Source organism: Phoenix dactylifera, chromosome 1, assembly GCF_051530095.1.
Source record: "Phoenix dactylifera cultivar Ajwa chromosome 1, Ajwa_hap1_PhDact_Kaust_v1.1, whole genome shotgun sequence".
In the NCBI taxonomy this organism is placed as follows: domain Eukaryota; kingdom Viridiplantae; phylum Streptophyta; class Magnoliopsida; order Arecales; family Arecaceae; genus Phoenix; species Phoenix dactylifera.
Window position 1 is genome coordinate 34,058,695 of NC_143190.1, and position 14,066 is coordinate 34,072,760.

The window sequence follows — 14,066 nt, forward strand, 5'->3', positions numbered from 1 at the left end:
CTTTCTTTGTTATCATCATCATTTTTTGATGTCGATATGACACTTGAGCTTTTTCTTCTTTTCAGACATTGCACATATGGTGACCAGCAATACGACCCTCCTCACCAGGTACAAGAAGAGGGTAGCGAGGCCGGCGGGGGGCTCAACTCGTGCCCAGGAAGAAGGCTAGGCCGGCCTCGACTCCTGCTCCCGCCGAGGTGAGGGATCCTGAGGTTGGAACTTCCGAGTTCATTCGGAAGGAAGCTCCCCCCACCGAGCGCGCGAGCTCTAGCTCTTCTAGGGCCCATTTCTCAGCGGCCAAGTCGCCAGGTCATTCATTTGGAGCGCTCGGGTCCCAAGCCGGGCAGCGGTCTTGGGGTCCCGAGCTCTTCTCTGCCGAGCTCAGCAAGGCCCAACCTCCCGAGCTCTTCAGGGGCCGGGAGCCACTCTTAGAGGAGGCCCTTCTGCCCGGAGTGGTCGGTCTACAAGGACGACTCGGCCCTCCACGACAGCAACATTGCACGCCAGGTGTTTCGTTGCGCGCTGCTCCCGGTCGACTGAACCGAGTTCGAGGCTGCCGATATTGGCAGCCTTGTCGATCAAACCTACTGCTCCGCCATCCGAGTAAGTTAGCTTCTCGCTTTAACTTTCATATTCCTTTGAACTCTTGATCTCTGCTTACCCCCATTTTTCCTTCTTTACAGCATCTTCACGAAGTTGACATATTCGTCGCCGTGACGTCCGAGTTTTAGGACATGGCTCGGAGGAGCCAAAGGGAGCAGGAGGAGGCCGAGAGAAAACTCAACGAAGCCGAGGCCGTGTGGAGGGAGGCCACTGCAAGGATGGAGGCCGCCGAGGCCGGGTTGCGATCCGCAGTCGAGCGTCTTGACGAGGAGATGGCCTCACATGCTCTGGCCAGGTTGGAGCTTCGTGCCTCTGAGGCACGTCTGGTCGACGCCCGCTCCGAGATCGCCGGCCTCAAGTATGAGGAGGGGGTCCTTCGGCTGAAAATTGAGCAACTCGAAGCTTAAGAAAGGAGGGCATTGGAGCAAGCCCAGAACGCGGTGCAGATCTTCCGCGGGTCGGATGAGTTCTGCGACCAGATAGAGGAAGAAGCGGTGGACAGGCTCATCTGCAGCTTCGAGGACTTTCAGAGGCAAATGCAGTGGATTTGCCCCCAGTTCGACCTCAGCGGTTTTCGGCCCAGTATGGGGATCGCCGAGAATGAAAGCGAGCCCGGGAGTTCTGACGGTGCGGTCGGCAGCACGCCCGCAAGCCCTGAGGCCAAACGGGAGACCATCGAGGCCGAGATCGAGGCGGACGAGCAGACTGCTCGGGAAGCTCCATCTGAAGAAGTCACCGAAGGTGCTCCTGAAGGAGCATCTGAAGCTGCTCCTGAGGCCACTGGCGAAGCTCCGTCCGAGGCCGTTGCGGGTGCTCGTGGAGACGGACCAGCGGAGGACCTTAGGGCAGCTCCCGTTGAGAATCCCGACGTGATCGTTGTGGACAACCTCAAGGCCCACGCCGAGGCTACTGCTGCTCCAGAGATGCCTTAGAACTTAGCTTTTTCCTTTTCTTCTTTTTGTAAATGAGGTCGGCCACTGCAACCACTATACGGCCAGATGGGTCGGCCTCGAAATCAAACTTTGTACTTAGCCTTTGGGCTTTCAGTCAATGAAATACCTTCTTTCTCAAATTCCATTGCATGTTCGTATCTGCTTTCATTTGCGCAATCAACGAACTTTTATCTCGACCACTTGAGTTGAACTCTTATTTGGCGAATTTTACTAAGTTTTTGGGCTCAACTTCCGGAAAGATCTTGCTAAGGCTTTGGGCTTAGACTTCAAAAGAATCCTGCCAGTCTTTGGACAGCTTCCGGAGAAATTTTGCCAAATCTTTGTGCTCGAGCTTAATGGCAGTGTAGACCAAGGCCGAGCTGCCATTGAAGCTTGCATGCCTCTTGATCTCGAACTTGGTCGAGGCATTGTTAGGCGGGGCCCGAGGTCGAGGGACTCTGGGTTCGCAGCCAGTGCAGCAGGGTGCCCCTGGACTTGGCCAGGACATCATTAGGCAGAGCTTGAGATCGTCGCAGCAAGCCATCTCGAACTAGGTTGAGGCATCCGAACTTGGTCGGGCCTTCGTTTGGAAAGACTTGAGGTTGATGGAGATCAAGCTGGAGGTTGGCGCTGCGGAGCATCCCGAGCATCCCGAGCTTGGTCGAGTTCTTATCAGAGATGGAGACTGAACTTGGAGTTGTTTCGATGGAGCATCCCGAACTTGGTTGGGGCATCCGAACTTGGCCGGGCATCCTTCCCGAGGGCATTCATGGCTGAGGCGGGGATCTCGGTCAGGGATGCGCCCACTGTCGAGGTGGACTCCTCAAATAAGGTAGATTTTTCTCTTGGCAGGGGGACCGACTTCTCGAACGGCCGCGCTCCTCGCGGTGCCTTTTCTATCCTTTTAGGGCCTGCTCGGCCGCGCCCCGCCTGGAGGCGATGGCCTCCTCAGCCTTTGCGTATTTCTGAGCTCAGGCCAGCATCTCGGTGAAGTCGGCAGAAAAATTCTTCTCAATGGAGAAGAGCAACCTGTAGGCCCGAGCTCCTGTCTTCAGCGTGGACATGGCGATCGACTGGTCGAGCTCGTAGACCTCCCAGGTGGCAGCGGTGAAATGGTCGATGTAGTTCTTAAGGGACTCTCCTTCCTTTTGCTTGATGTTGAGGAGAGAGTCCGACGTTTGCCGCTGGCGTCGGCTGGCAGCAAAGTTGACGGCGAACTGCCTGCCGAGCTGCTCAAAGGAGATACAGTTCTCAATTTCAGACCGGAGAACCAATCCGAGCTGTTCCTCGGAGAGTTGCAGGGAAGGCCTTATCGAGCACGGCCTCCGAGGATCCTTGTAGTGCCATGAGGGCTCGGTAGCTCTCCAAGTGGTCAAGGGGGTCGGTAGTCCCATTGTAAGGCTGTACCTGAGGCATTTTGAATTTTAGTGGGACTGGTTCATCCTCGATTTGGCGGAAGAAAGGTAACTTGGTGGTGAACTCAAAGTCACCCTTTCACCTTGCCTTCAAGCTGTGGAGTGCCTCGATCTGCCGCTCGAGTTTCTCGACCTTCTTGTCGAGCTCCCCATCTTGGGGGACTGCCACGGTGGTCTGCTCCGGTACTAATTGACCCGGAGCCGACTCGGCCTCCGAAAGCTGTGGTCTTTTGTCTTGGTTTTTCTCTAGCGACTCTCTTCGAGGAGACGCTCGGGTTGAACCCTAGTAGCAGCGCCATTCTCCATTGTTGACCCTCGAGGAGTCATGGGGATTTTGGCCTTGGGGCACCGGTTCGTCTGGAGGGAGCACCGATTGGATCTAAACCTGTGGAGGCGGCATAGGAGAGGCCTCCACACGTTGCAGGCCTTGGACTGATGTTGCCAGGGCTTGAACTTGCTGGACCAGGGCGTTGAACTGTTCCGGTTGGACTTGAGGGACTGGATCCGCCGGAGGCCTTGGTGGTGGGTTCTGAACTGAGTGTCCAGAACTTGGTGCGCGATGCTGGGAGGCATTAGAGGCTCCTTTACTCCTTAGCTTCATGGTCACAATTCGGGCCCTTCCTCTAGCGCCAATTGTTGCTGGAAATTGGACTCGGGGGCGACCATTGGCTGAGGAGGAGGAACTCCGGCAGGTGGTGTGTCGGCGGGCTGCGTCCTCCGGAGGATCTGCAAGAAGCCGGTGGCCGGGGTTTCCGGCGCTGGCCCTCTTATGCTTAAGTCAGAGAGGACTCTTGTGGAGAAAGAGAGAGATTGTATGTAGAAGTCAAAAGTCAGAAGTCTTCTCTTTTGAGAAGAGGGAGTCTTCTTTTTATAGGAGAGGTGCCAGGGTTACCTGTGATGTGACTGTGCAAATTAATGAGTTACCGTCATACTTGGGCGTGATCGTGTGAATTAATGAGTTGTCGTGGATGACTGGACGTGACTGAGTGAGTCAATGAGTTGCCGTGGATGGCTTAAGATTTCGGGCTGGCTGGAGGTCTGTGAAGATCGTGCACATTTAATTGTTGACAGTCGCTCAGGTGGAGTTCGCGTGATTGGATCCCGGATGAGGAAGAGAGGAGCTTGATTTTCGGTGGAGTGGAGAAGTTTGCTTCGTCCTTTGACCGGATCTTCTTCGGATTTGAGGTCGATCGGGTTCGGCTTGGCCAAGATCAAGGCCGCGAGCTCTGAGGTCGGGCGTACTGAGGTCGAGTGCCCTGAGGTCGGGCACCTCGAGGTCGGGCCCCCTGAGGTCGGGCGCCTTGAGAGTTGCTACCTTGAGGGCACTCCATTTTTCCCCCAACACAACTCTTGAGAGCTCTTTCAGATTTCAAGCAAGATCCTTGGTTACAAGTAACAACATATCTAGATTTTTGATTGTTTCTTAACTCTATCCAAGTTGAGCCAAAATAAATGGAAACTTTTCAAGCAGGCTAGTTAGCTGACAACAAGACTCCTCAAGCAAAATTTCACGGCGTGCAAGTTTTCTACAGATGAAATTAATACTAGGGATTTCAGCTAAACCTTTTTTTTCAAAAAAAAAGAGCAAATTAAATGGTGGAAGTTTTCTTCATTCAAGGGAACACAGTTTGGCTTACATAAAATCTAAATGTCGTTCTCCGAACAATCCAACCGATCCCTATAGAGCCTCGAACCCAAAGTGCCAGTACTGAGGAAGGCCGCAACTCGCTGCAGCACCACCGCAAGTCCATCTGTGTGATAGTTTAATGACGAAAATAACCATCAAATATGGATGCATTAAATGGACTACCAAGCATCCTAGGTTCACCAAATAACTTTTCTTGTTCTAAAAGATAGAAAAAAACATTTGAATTCTCGGAGTAGGCATGCAAATAATTCCTATAGTGGTGCACCGAGATGAGCATTTGATGGACAAGCTATAGAATCCATGGGAGTGAGTGGCTGTGATTGGCTACGTGCATGACCACATAGTGTATATAGTGTGGGATATATATATATATATATATATATATATATATATATATATATATATATATATATATATATATATATATATATATATATATATATATTTGCTAAAGCGGACATGTCAAACTACACGGGTTCGAACACACCCAATAAAATCAAAAAATAAAACATCACGGAATGGCCTAGGCAAATCCGCATCTCAAATCCACAACGTACCACTTGCATGGTTAGCCACGTAAGCGGCCATCCAGTCTGTAATACCGTTAGCCTCCCTGAACACGTGCCTGGCCTCCAAAGCCACCCCAGCTCTACCCATCAACCAAATATCTCGCAGCAGGGGGCGATCCGGTCCCTCCTAAACCACTCGCCCCTAGATCCAGCCTATCACGGTGACCAAGTCCCCTTCCACAATGATGGAGGTGGCCTGCAACACCTGTTGGGCGTATCAGATACCCACCCATGCCGCTCGCAACTTAGCTCCAGGAATAGTGGTGTCCGAAAGCTAGCATCCACTAGCTGCAACTACTCGTAAACGTGAGTCCCTGATGACGAAACCCGCACCCCCTCTTCTCCCACCATCCAAAACCAACTCCGTCGAAATTGACCTCGAAGTAGCTAAGGGGTGGGGGCTCCCAGATGAAGAACACCGTATGAGGTACTACCTGAGCATGATAAGAGTCCTAGATATCCCTAACTATCAAAGGCCCACCCCCGAAGAACCTCAAAGAAGCTCCGCAGCCTGTGCTCAACCCCGCTCTACCGCGAATCTCGGGGATAGGCTACGTTCGCTAAAGATTCGGGCATTTCCGGCCAACCAAATCTGGTGGGCAATGCAGGTAGCCCCAAAAGCCCAATGACGCAGCTGAGGGCTATTCGACCAATGGCGGATAGCCTGCACAACTGGTCCCTCTGACCCCAGGCCCCCTGCGGGAGACCAGCTATCTGCCATGTCCCTCTAGCCCACCTACACTGAAAAAGCACATGGTCGACAGTCTTGTTGTCCCCACACCACAGATAATGTGGGAGGAACCTCGCCCCCCATCCACTCATGACCGATCTCGTCCAAAGTCTATTCCAGATGACCTTCCACAGGAACAAAGCTAGTCTCGGGTGTAGACCAAATCACCATATCTAAGCACAACCCAGGCCGACCTCGTAGTCCTGCACCAGGACCCGGGCGACGTCCCCTACTCTAACCCTGGTCCTACAAGAAGTCTGTCATACCCGCATTTCCGGTTCTGCACACCCCGGAATTGGGAGGAGCTGCACTCTCTCAGCCAGGTGCTCACAAACACCTGCCTCAGTCGACGCTCCTCCCACTCCCCCCTGGAGTGAGAAGGTAGCTCACCCTAAGGCCCTCGACCCCCTCTAGGCTAACCATGGTCGGCCACAACCTTAATGGTAGGGCATCTACCCATGTATCATCCACCAGGTCAATGCTCCTACTGTCCCCAATCAACCATCTAGTATTTGCCCGGGCTATCGGCAGATACCTCCTGATCTCATGCCATATATAGGAGACCGACCTCCCACATCGAGACCCCACGACCGGCCCTGATCTCCCATATCTCGCTGCCATGGCTCAGCTCTAGAAACCCTGGGGCTCGAGAAAGAAACGTACCGCATGACATGCAATGATCGCCTCGCGCCTCGCCCGGAGAGAGTGCAGCCCGAGACCACCTCCCCAAGAGGCCGACAAACACTGCCCCACGCAACCAGATGAACCCCATGGTGCCCCCCCCCCAACGAACCCCAAAGGAAGCTCTACATAAGTCGCTCAATCCGATCTATACTATCAACGGCATAACCATATTAGCCATAAGGTATATGGGCATCGAACTCAATACTGACCGGACTAGGGTCACCCTACCCATCATGGATAAGGATGACGCTCACCAACCCTCTAGCGTGCTCTGAATCCGCTGCTCCAGACCAACACATTCAGAGATCCGCAACCTCCTACCTATAATAGGATGCCAAGATAGGTCCAAGCACCCTCCTACTCAGGCATCCCCAAGATCTCCTTGATTTCCCGCCTAACATTGCACTCAGTGCTCGGGCTAAACAAGATGGAAGACTTGTGGAGGTTGACCCCCTGCCCTGAAGCCACACAGTAGTCGGCCACCACTCCTCTAAGGACCCGTGCATCCCTCACCCACACCCTAGCCACCAGGAGGCAATCATCGGAAAAGAGTAAATGTGATATAGGCCGGACTTCCGGACCTGGAACATACGCCTCCAGAGCTCGAGAGCGCACACGGCCCGCAGGGCGCACGACAGTGCATCAGAGCATAGGATAAAGAGAAATGGGGATAATGGGCATCCCTGGCGTAGCCCCATAGTAGACTGAAAGAATAGTGATGGCGTACCGTTGACCAAGATAGAGAAACAAGGCCCCGGATGCAGCCCATCACCCAATCGATCCAGGTACGATGAAATCCGAAACTCTCTAGAGCACGCCGAAGAAAACACCACCAAATCCAATTTTAAGCCCGCTCTATATCCAATTTAACCACCATCAAACTCCGCCTCTTTGCAGCACGTTGGAGGTCCCACATCATTTTCTGGGCTAACATGACATTATCCGAGATACTCCTACCACCCACAAAAGCCCCTGCTTATGACTAATAATTGCCAGCAATAAGGGTTTCATCCTCCCCATTAAAATTTTTGCCACGACCTTGTATAAGGTTGTACAAAGGCTGATGGGCCTGAAGTGGCTGGGCTCCACCGCCTCCTAACGCTTTGGGATCAAGGTAACATAGGTCGCCTTCTAGTCTTCAGCCATTACGGCCCGGCTAAAGAAACAGTGAACTGCTTCCACCACTGATCGCCGAATGATCCACCAGTACTTCCAAAAAAATAGTGGTGGGAAGCTGTCCGGTCTTGGGGCTTTATCCTCGGCTAGAGACCACACCGCCTCTTGCACCTCCCTCTCCGAAACAGGCCTAACCAAGGCCTCATTTTCTGCATCACCTAACCGGATATCGGGTCTTGGGAAATGCCCGGTACCCGCTAGACCATCCTCCTCCGTCCACCTAGATCGGAAAAAGTCGAATAAAACCCTACTAACAGCGGCCTCTCCCTCCACTCGCTGACTCATCTTGTCGCATAGGGATCGAATCAGACTCCTCTGTCTCCTAATCATCGTCGAGCGGTGAAAGAAACGGATGTTCCGATCCCCCTCGTGGACCCACTGAATCCTCGATTTTTGCCTCCAAAACACCTCTTGCTGTCGCAAGAGGGAGTGATGTGCGGCAAGGAGATCCCGTAATGCTACCATATCAGATGCTAGGAGTTCACCCTCCCGATCTTCTCTCTCCTGCATGTCCTCTTTAGATGCTTCAACCTCCTCTAGGCTATGGAAAATATTTCTCACAGCCTCCCGATTTCAATGGCGTAGCCGCCTCTTAATGAGCTCAAGCTTTCTAGAGGCCTTTTGCATGGCATCACCTCGAACCAGCAATCCCCACACGGCCCTTACGATGTTCCACGACTGTGGGTAAGACAACCATATCTTCTCGAATCGGAAAGTGGGCGATGGCTAGAGCCTACGACAGTCAAAATTAGTAATGGACGGTGGTCCGATGCAATACGAGGTAGATGACTCACCTGGAATGTAGGAAACCGGAGAATCCAATCTGGAAAGGCCATGACCCTGTCGATTCGCTCCCAAACCCTAGCACTACCAGTCTGGTTATTACACCAAATGAAGCGCGAGCCAGTGTAACTGAGGTCCACTAGATTGTTGCACGACATGAAAACTCGAAATTTCCTCCTATCCGCAGAATCGGTAACCACCCTGCCCCCCTTTTTCTCATTTAAGCTCAGAACATAGTTGAAGTCTCCGGCCACCACAATAGGGATGCCCTGGGATACCACTGCGGTGATCTCATCCCACAGCACACGCCGAGTCCTATAGTCAGTGCTAGCGCAAACCCCACAAAGCACCCAGGGATCCACGCCATGCTTGGAGATAACCATAATAACCTGTTGGGTGCACTGATGGAAGACATCCACCATTGCCACCCTCGCTTCCACAGTACTAAAATACCTCCTGACAGACTCTGAGACTCCACAGTAGGGGTAGCAATTGGGTCGGGTCGAACATAAACAGATCGGGTCAGATGCAGGTCGGATCAGAACATCATAAATCTGAATCCGACCTGTTTATTAAACGTGTCAGAAATTACAACCTGAACCTGTCATGTTAAATAAACAGGTAACCTGATCCGATCCATTTAACCTATTTAATCCAAACCACATCTAGAACAATCAAAACCGTACCTTTTGCTTTACTGCATCAATCAACCAAATACTAAACACAAAATCAACAAAAGAAATACAGATAAGGAAGAATTTAGTAGTATTTCTTTCATTTCCTTCGCCAATCATAGAAAATAATAAGCAACGAAGCCAAGCATATGGAGGAGTGGAAGGGAGAAGGAGGCGGGAGACCCTAACCTTCCGAGGATCTGGGCGAGGGTCTTGATGTAGCTGTTAATGATCTCGTCGTGGGTGAGGCTGGGGTCGAGGGGCTCCATGACGATGAGCCAGTATTCAAAGTCACACCCGTCGAGGAGAATCGTCTCCTTAGGCAGCCGGTTGACGGGTCGTTGAGGGACGACGTCGTTGGCCGGGTCAAGAAGCACCGGACCTTGCCGAAGCAGCCGCCGGCGATGGGGAGACAGAGGGAGTCAACAAGGGGGAGGAGGGCGCGGAGGCGGAGGAGAGAAGAAGAAGGACAAGCGAAGGCGAGAGCTCGAGAGGCGAAGGATCGGGAGAAGAGAAGGGAAGAGAGGAAGACGGAGGGGAGCTTCAAGATTAACGCTCGGCCCACCATTGGCGAAAACCTAACTCTAATGGCGAAGGAGGAGAATTTGGGAGAGTGAGGACATGAAGGGAAGAAATCCTAGAGGTACCGGCGGCGGCTATAGATGATGGAGGGGTTTAGCGTTAAAGGGGTTTTACCATGTATTCTTCCAGAAACGTCTTTTCTATTCTACCAACTTTTCACCTAAAAAAATATATATATACATGCTACCTTCTAAAATTCACCCAAGGTCACACTCCATATATTATTATATTAAATGGGTTAAACGGGTCAGACATCTAAAATATGTATCCGACCCAATTAATAAACAGGTTAAACAGGTCAACCTATTTACGATCCGAATCTATTTAGGCCAAACCCAAACCTGTTTATGGCGGGTCGAACACGGATCGGATTGGCGGGTTGGATCATATTTTGCCACCCCTACTCCATAGCTAAGGATTCCCAATCTGCCTCCATACGTCGCTGAACATGGCAAAGGCTATCCCCCGACAATTGCGTTTCACTCAGAATACACATTTTAGGACTATTCAAATGTACGAACCTCCTAAAGGATGTCATAAAGGAGGGCTTGGCAACCCCACCACAAGAGGCTATGTTTTTCTTCCACCTTGGTTGGCTTGCCAGCCTGATACAAGGTTTTGAAATATTAATATATGGTCAATTTATATAAAAATTTTAAATGAGTACCGAAAAGGATACAGACGACTACTGTGGAAATTAAGCAAGGACAGACAAAAAAAAGCAGGTCACATCCAGCTCGCTTTCAGACACCAAAAAATAGGAGCCAATTTTAAGGTCCAATGTTCTCAACTGGTCTTGCAGTAGTGCTTCCTGTTTTTATAATACTTGCAAATTATATTGACAAATTTCTTCCATATTTTGGTGCAAGCAGGCTGGCAGTATGCTCTTGACTAAGAAAAGGTCAAAGATTTTAGGTAATATGAATACATTTTTTTTTGTTTTAAATTTTTTAAAAAGGGTTACAGTCCCATGTCGGTATCGTAGAAACAAAGAAATTTTCTTCCTTCGTTTTTCCTTCTTCCCCTTTTTCTCTCTGGTCGCAAGAAAACTACTGACCGCGGGAATCCGAGTCTTCTTTTAGCTTCCATATGATCTCAGAGAGACAAATTCCTGTCCCTTCCAGTCTAGTCCTCTCTAGTCACTTTCCCAAATTCATTAAGAATATGATCATAGATCACGGTGTCTAATCTGGATCATTAATTCTTACACAAAACGAACAATTACAATCACACAGAAAAGGAAGACACAGAAAGATTTATATATCAGAGGACTTAAAACAATCGATCTCCTCCTTATTTGATCAAACAGTAAAGTCTGTCATCATGAGTTTTCCAATTAAGTACATCTTGAAACGAAACGTTAAGCATATATTTACCAACAAACAAACAGTTCATCTTAATAATGATAATGCGGCGGTGGAGGAGGAGGAGGTGGTGGCGGCGGCGGCGGCGGCGCTATGCAGCCATTGGAATCACAATACACAGGCTTGGATAGGAATGCATGGCACTCCTCCTCCGACCTCTGCTTCGGCCAATCTGGTATGCAGTTCTTCTTGTCGTCCGTCCTCTTAATCCTCAAACACTGCTCCGGCGCGCCGCAGAAGTAGTTATAAGAGTATGTGAAGTTCTTCAGCCTTGGCAGCTCGCAGATGCTCTCCGGAATGAACCCGGAGAGCTTGTTATGGGCTACGTCCAGCTGCTCCAGTTTTTTCATGTTTCCGATGCTCTCCGGCAATGGTCCCACGAGATTGTTGAAGCTCACGTCGAAAACCGTCAGGTTCTCGAGCTTCCCGATCTCCGGCGGTATGCAGGAGCTGATGCTGCTGTTAATGAGAATGATTTGATTAAGTGTTTTGGCCATGTTGCCTAGGCTCTTGGGTAAACAGCCGTTGAGCTGGTTGTCGGCCGCGACGAGGACGGAGACGGGGGAGTTCCCGATGTTTTCCGGCAAAGAGAAGCGGAACTGGTTGCTGTTGATGAAGAAGGCGTCGAGCGTGAGGTCGAAGACATCCGAGGGGACGTCGCCGTGGAATTTGTTGTACCGGATGTCGAGGAACTTGAGGGAAGGGAGGTGGAGGACGACGGAGGGGAAGGGGCCCTCGAGGAGGTTGTTGCTGACGTCGAGCTCGTAGAGGCGCTCGAGCTGGTTGAAGGAGGTGGGGAGGGTTCCCTCGAAGCGGTTCGAGTTGATGTGGAAGAGCGCGAGGTCTGTGAGGAGGCCGAGGTCCTCCGGGAGGGTGCCGGCGATCCTGGCATGGTTGAGGTCGACGCCGGCGACGGTCAGCACGTGGGGATCGTCGGGGGCCGGCGCGCAGTAGACGCCGGTGTAGTTGCACACATGCGGGCCGCACCAGTTGAGGGTGAAGTTCTTGGGGTCGGAGGTAATGGAGTGCTTCAAGGCTTGGAGGGCGACGTAGGCCTTCTCCAGCCTTGGGTTGATTTGGGGGAGGGGGGGAGGGGACTGGGAGAGGGAGAGGAGGGGGAGGGAGAGGAGGAAGAAGCCCAAGAGGGCTTGGCGGAGGAGGTTTTGGGTGCTCATTTTGCCATGTAGTTACGCCGGATTTCTCGGGTGAGAGGGTGCGAGGTCGTTTTGTTCTCGTGGAGAATGGTTGGGGTATAAATAAGGTTTGATCAACTCATAGTTGTATAGCTTTTCTCCTCTTCGTTTGCTCCGCGGAAAAAGACGGTAGAGATGCGGTCAACGAAAAAAATAATAAAAAAAATAAAAATAAAAGGTAGTATTCTGATAGGTATAAAATTTTTATGTTTTATGTGAAAGAAAAATTCATGAGTAAGATTTTTTTTGTTAAAAGTATAATAAGTATTTCATAGAAAAGTAGATGCTCATCTAATTATAAGCAATTCTAAAATATGTCACTTTTCTATAATCAATTAAACGTATCAAAACTATTTTTTCAGAAATTATGGGCTAGGAATAATATAATGCAAGAGGAAAAGGTTGACTATTCTTCTCCTTTAGAATTTTATAAGGATAAGGTGTGAAAAGAGGAAGAGAGGAGAGTCCTGAAAAATTTTATATAGAGAACTAGTTGTTAATTTTGGTGTCCTTGAGAGGTTGGGCAATAGATGATGGGTTATATTTTTACTCACATTGAGATGACTTCTGGAGGGTAGCATATTATACTTCGCAAAAGATATTTTTCTATGTTTTCTTTGATGGTTTTCATGGGGAATTTTTCTGATTATTTTTGTGGGATAGGTAGAGGAATAGTGATTGTAGTGACAATAATATTGTGTCTTATTAGGTGGGAGGATTATTATAAACCATGCGTTTGGTTTCAATGTCCATTTCCATTAGTGGGTGGGAAAGGTCGGGTGACTTCTTCTTCACCAAATACGCGCTTCTGAGCTTCCATATCATGAGCTTCCAAACACCTTCTAGGGGGCACGTGAACATTGACAAAATGTCAGTGAAGTAGGTCTAGAGATCATTAATTGAACCTAGAAATTAGTATCACTACTGGACCCAATACTTAATACATTAAAAGACAATGTGGATTCGCCAATAGTTCTCCGATCCCAGCCGACTTCTTCTTCTGCTTTATATAGTCTTATTGCTAGTGATGTAGTTGGCTATACTCATACGAGAGCCGTATGAGCTGTCGATATACCAAAAAAAAAAAAAAATCAGTAAAATAACCGACTAAGAAGGATGAAATAAGTCAGAATAACTCTTGGCTTCATTTCTTGCATTTTGGTACCAAACTATGCTTGTGTTTCAAGTAGGTCTGAATTGTTGAGCTCAATAGCTAGGTTCAGAAGGCAAGTAAATCAGAGAGGTTTTCTAAAACATCAGTGCAAGTCACTCAAATTTCAGAGGCTCATGTCACTAGCTTGCTACATATTTCTAACCAAGGACAGTGAATGACTGACTAGCTTCTCCCACATATCTCAAGAGTTTGTCCTCAATCATTAATATTTTGGTTGCAGGATTCATGAGAATTGATTAAAATGTTGTTTTGATCGAAGTAGACAAGCTAGCAGCAAAGTGTTCCTTGCCTAATTGCCTCTTTTCTTGATAATAAATTTGACTATTGTAATTTCAATTCGATAAATCTCTTGACTTCTTGGTCTTTTTTTTCTTGTTGAGGAAGGCCATTCTCACTGATATCAACAACGAAGCTTTCGGATCAAACTAGGGTCGAATGTGACGGTAGCCAAAGAGTTTAGCGACCATGTAATAAAACAATCATATTAACAACATATGATGCGACTTCTAACAACAACAAACATGGATAAACATTGAGAT

At 49.5% G+C, this 14,066-nt stretch overlaps 1 protein-coding gene across 1 annotated transcript; it reads right to left on the reverse strand.

The window, feature by feature from the left end:
- Window positions 1-11,030: 11,030 nt before the first annotated feature.
- LOC103713345 (Leucine-rich repeat (LRR) family protein) lies at window positions 11,031-12,407 on the reverse strand. Its single transcript, XM_008800232.5, has one exon. It carries the CDS (start codon window positions 12,333-12,335, stop codon window positions 11,193-11,195), a length of 1,143 nt encoding a protein of 380 aa, XP_008798454.1. The 5' UTR covers window positions 12,336-12,407; the 3' UTR covers window positions 11,031-11,192.
- Between the last annotated feature and the right edge of the window lie 1,659 nt (window positions 12,408-14,066).

What these genes read in the sequence shown, in the direction of transcription:
- LOC103713345 (XM_008800232.5), bottom strand. Translation starts at nt 12,335, where the DNA reads ATGAGCACCCAAAACCTCCTCCGCCAAGCCCTCTTGGGCTTCTTCCTC.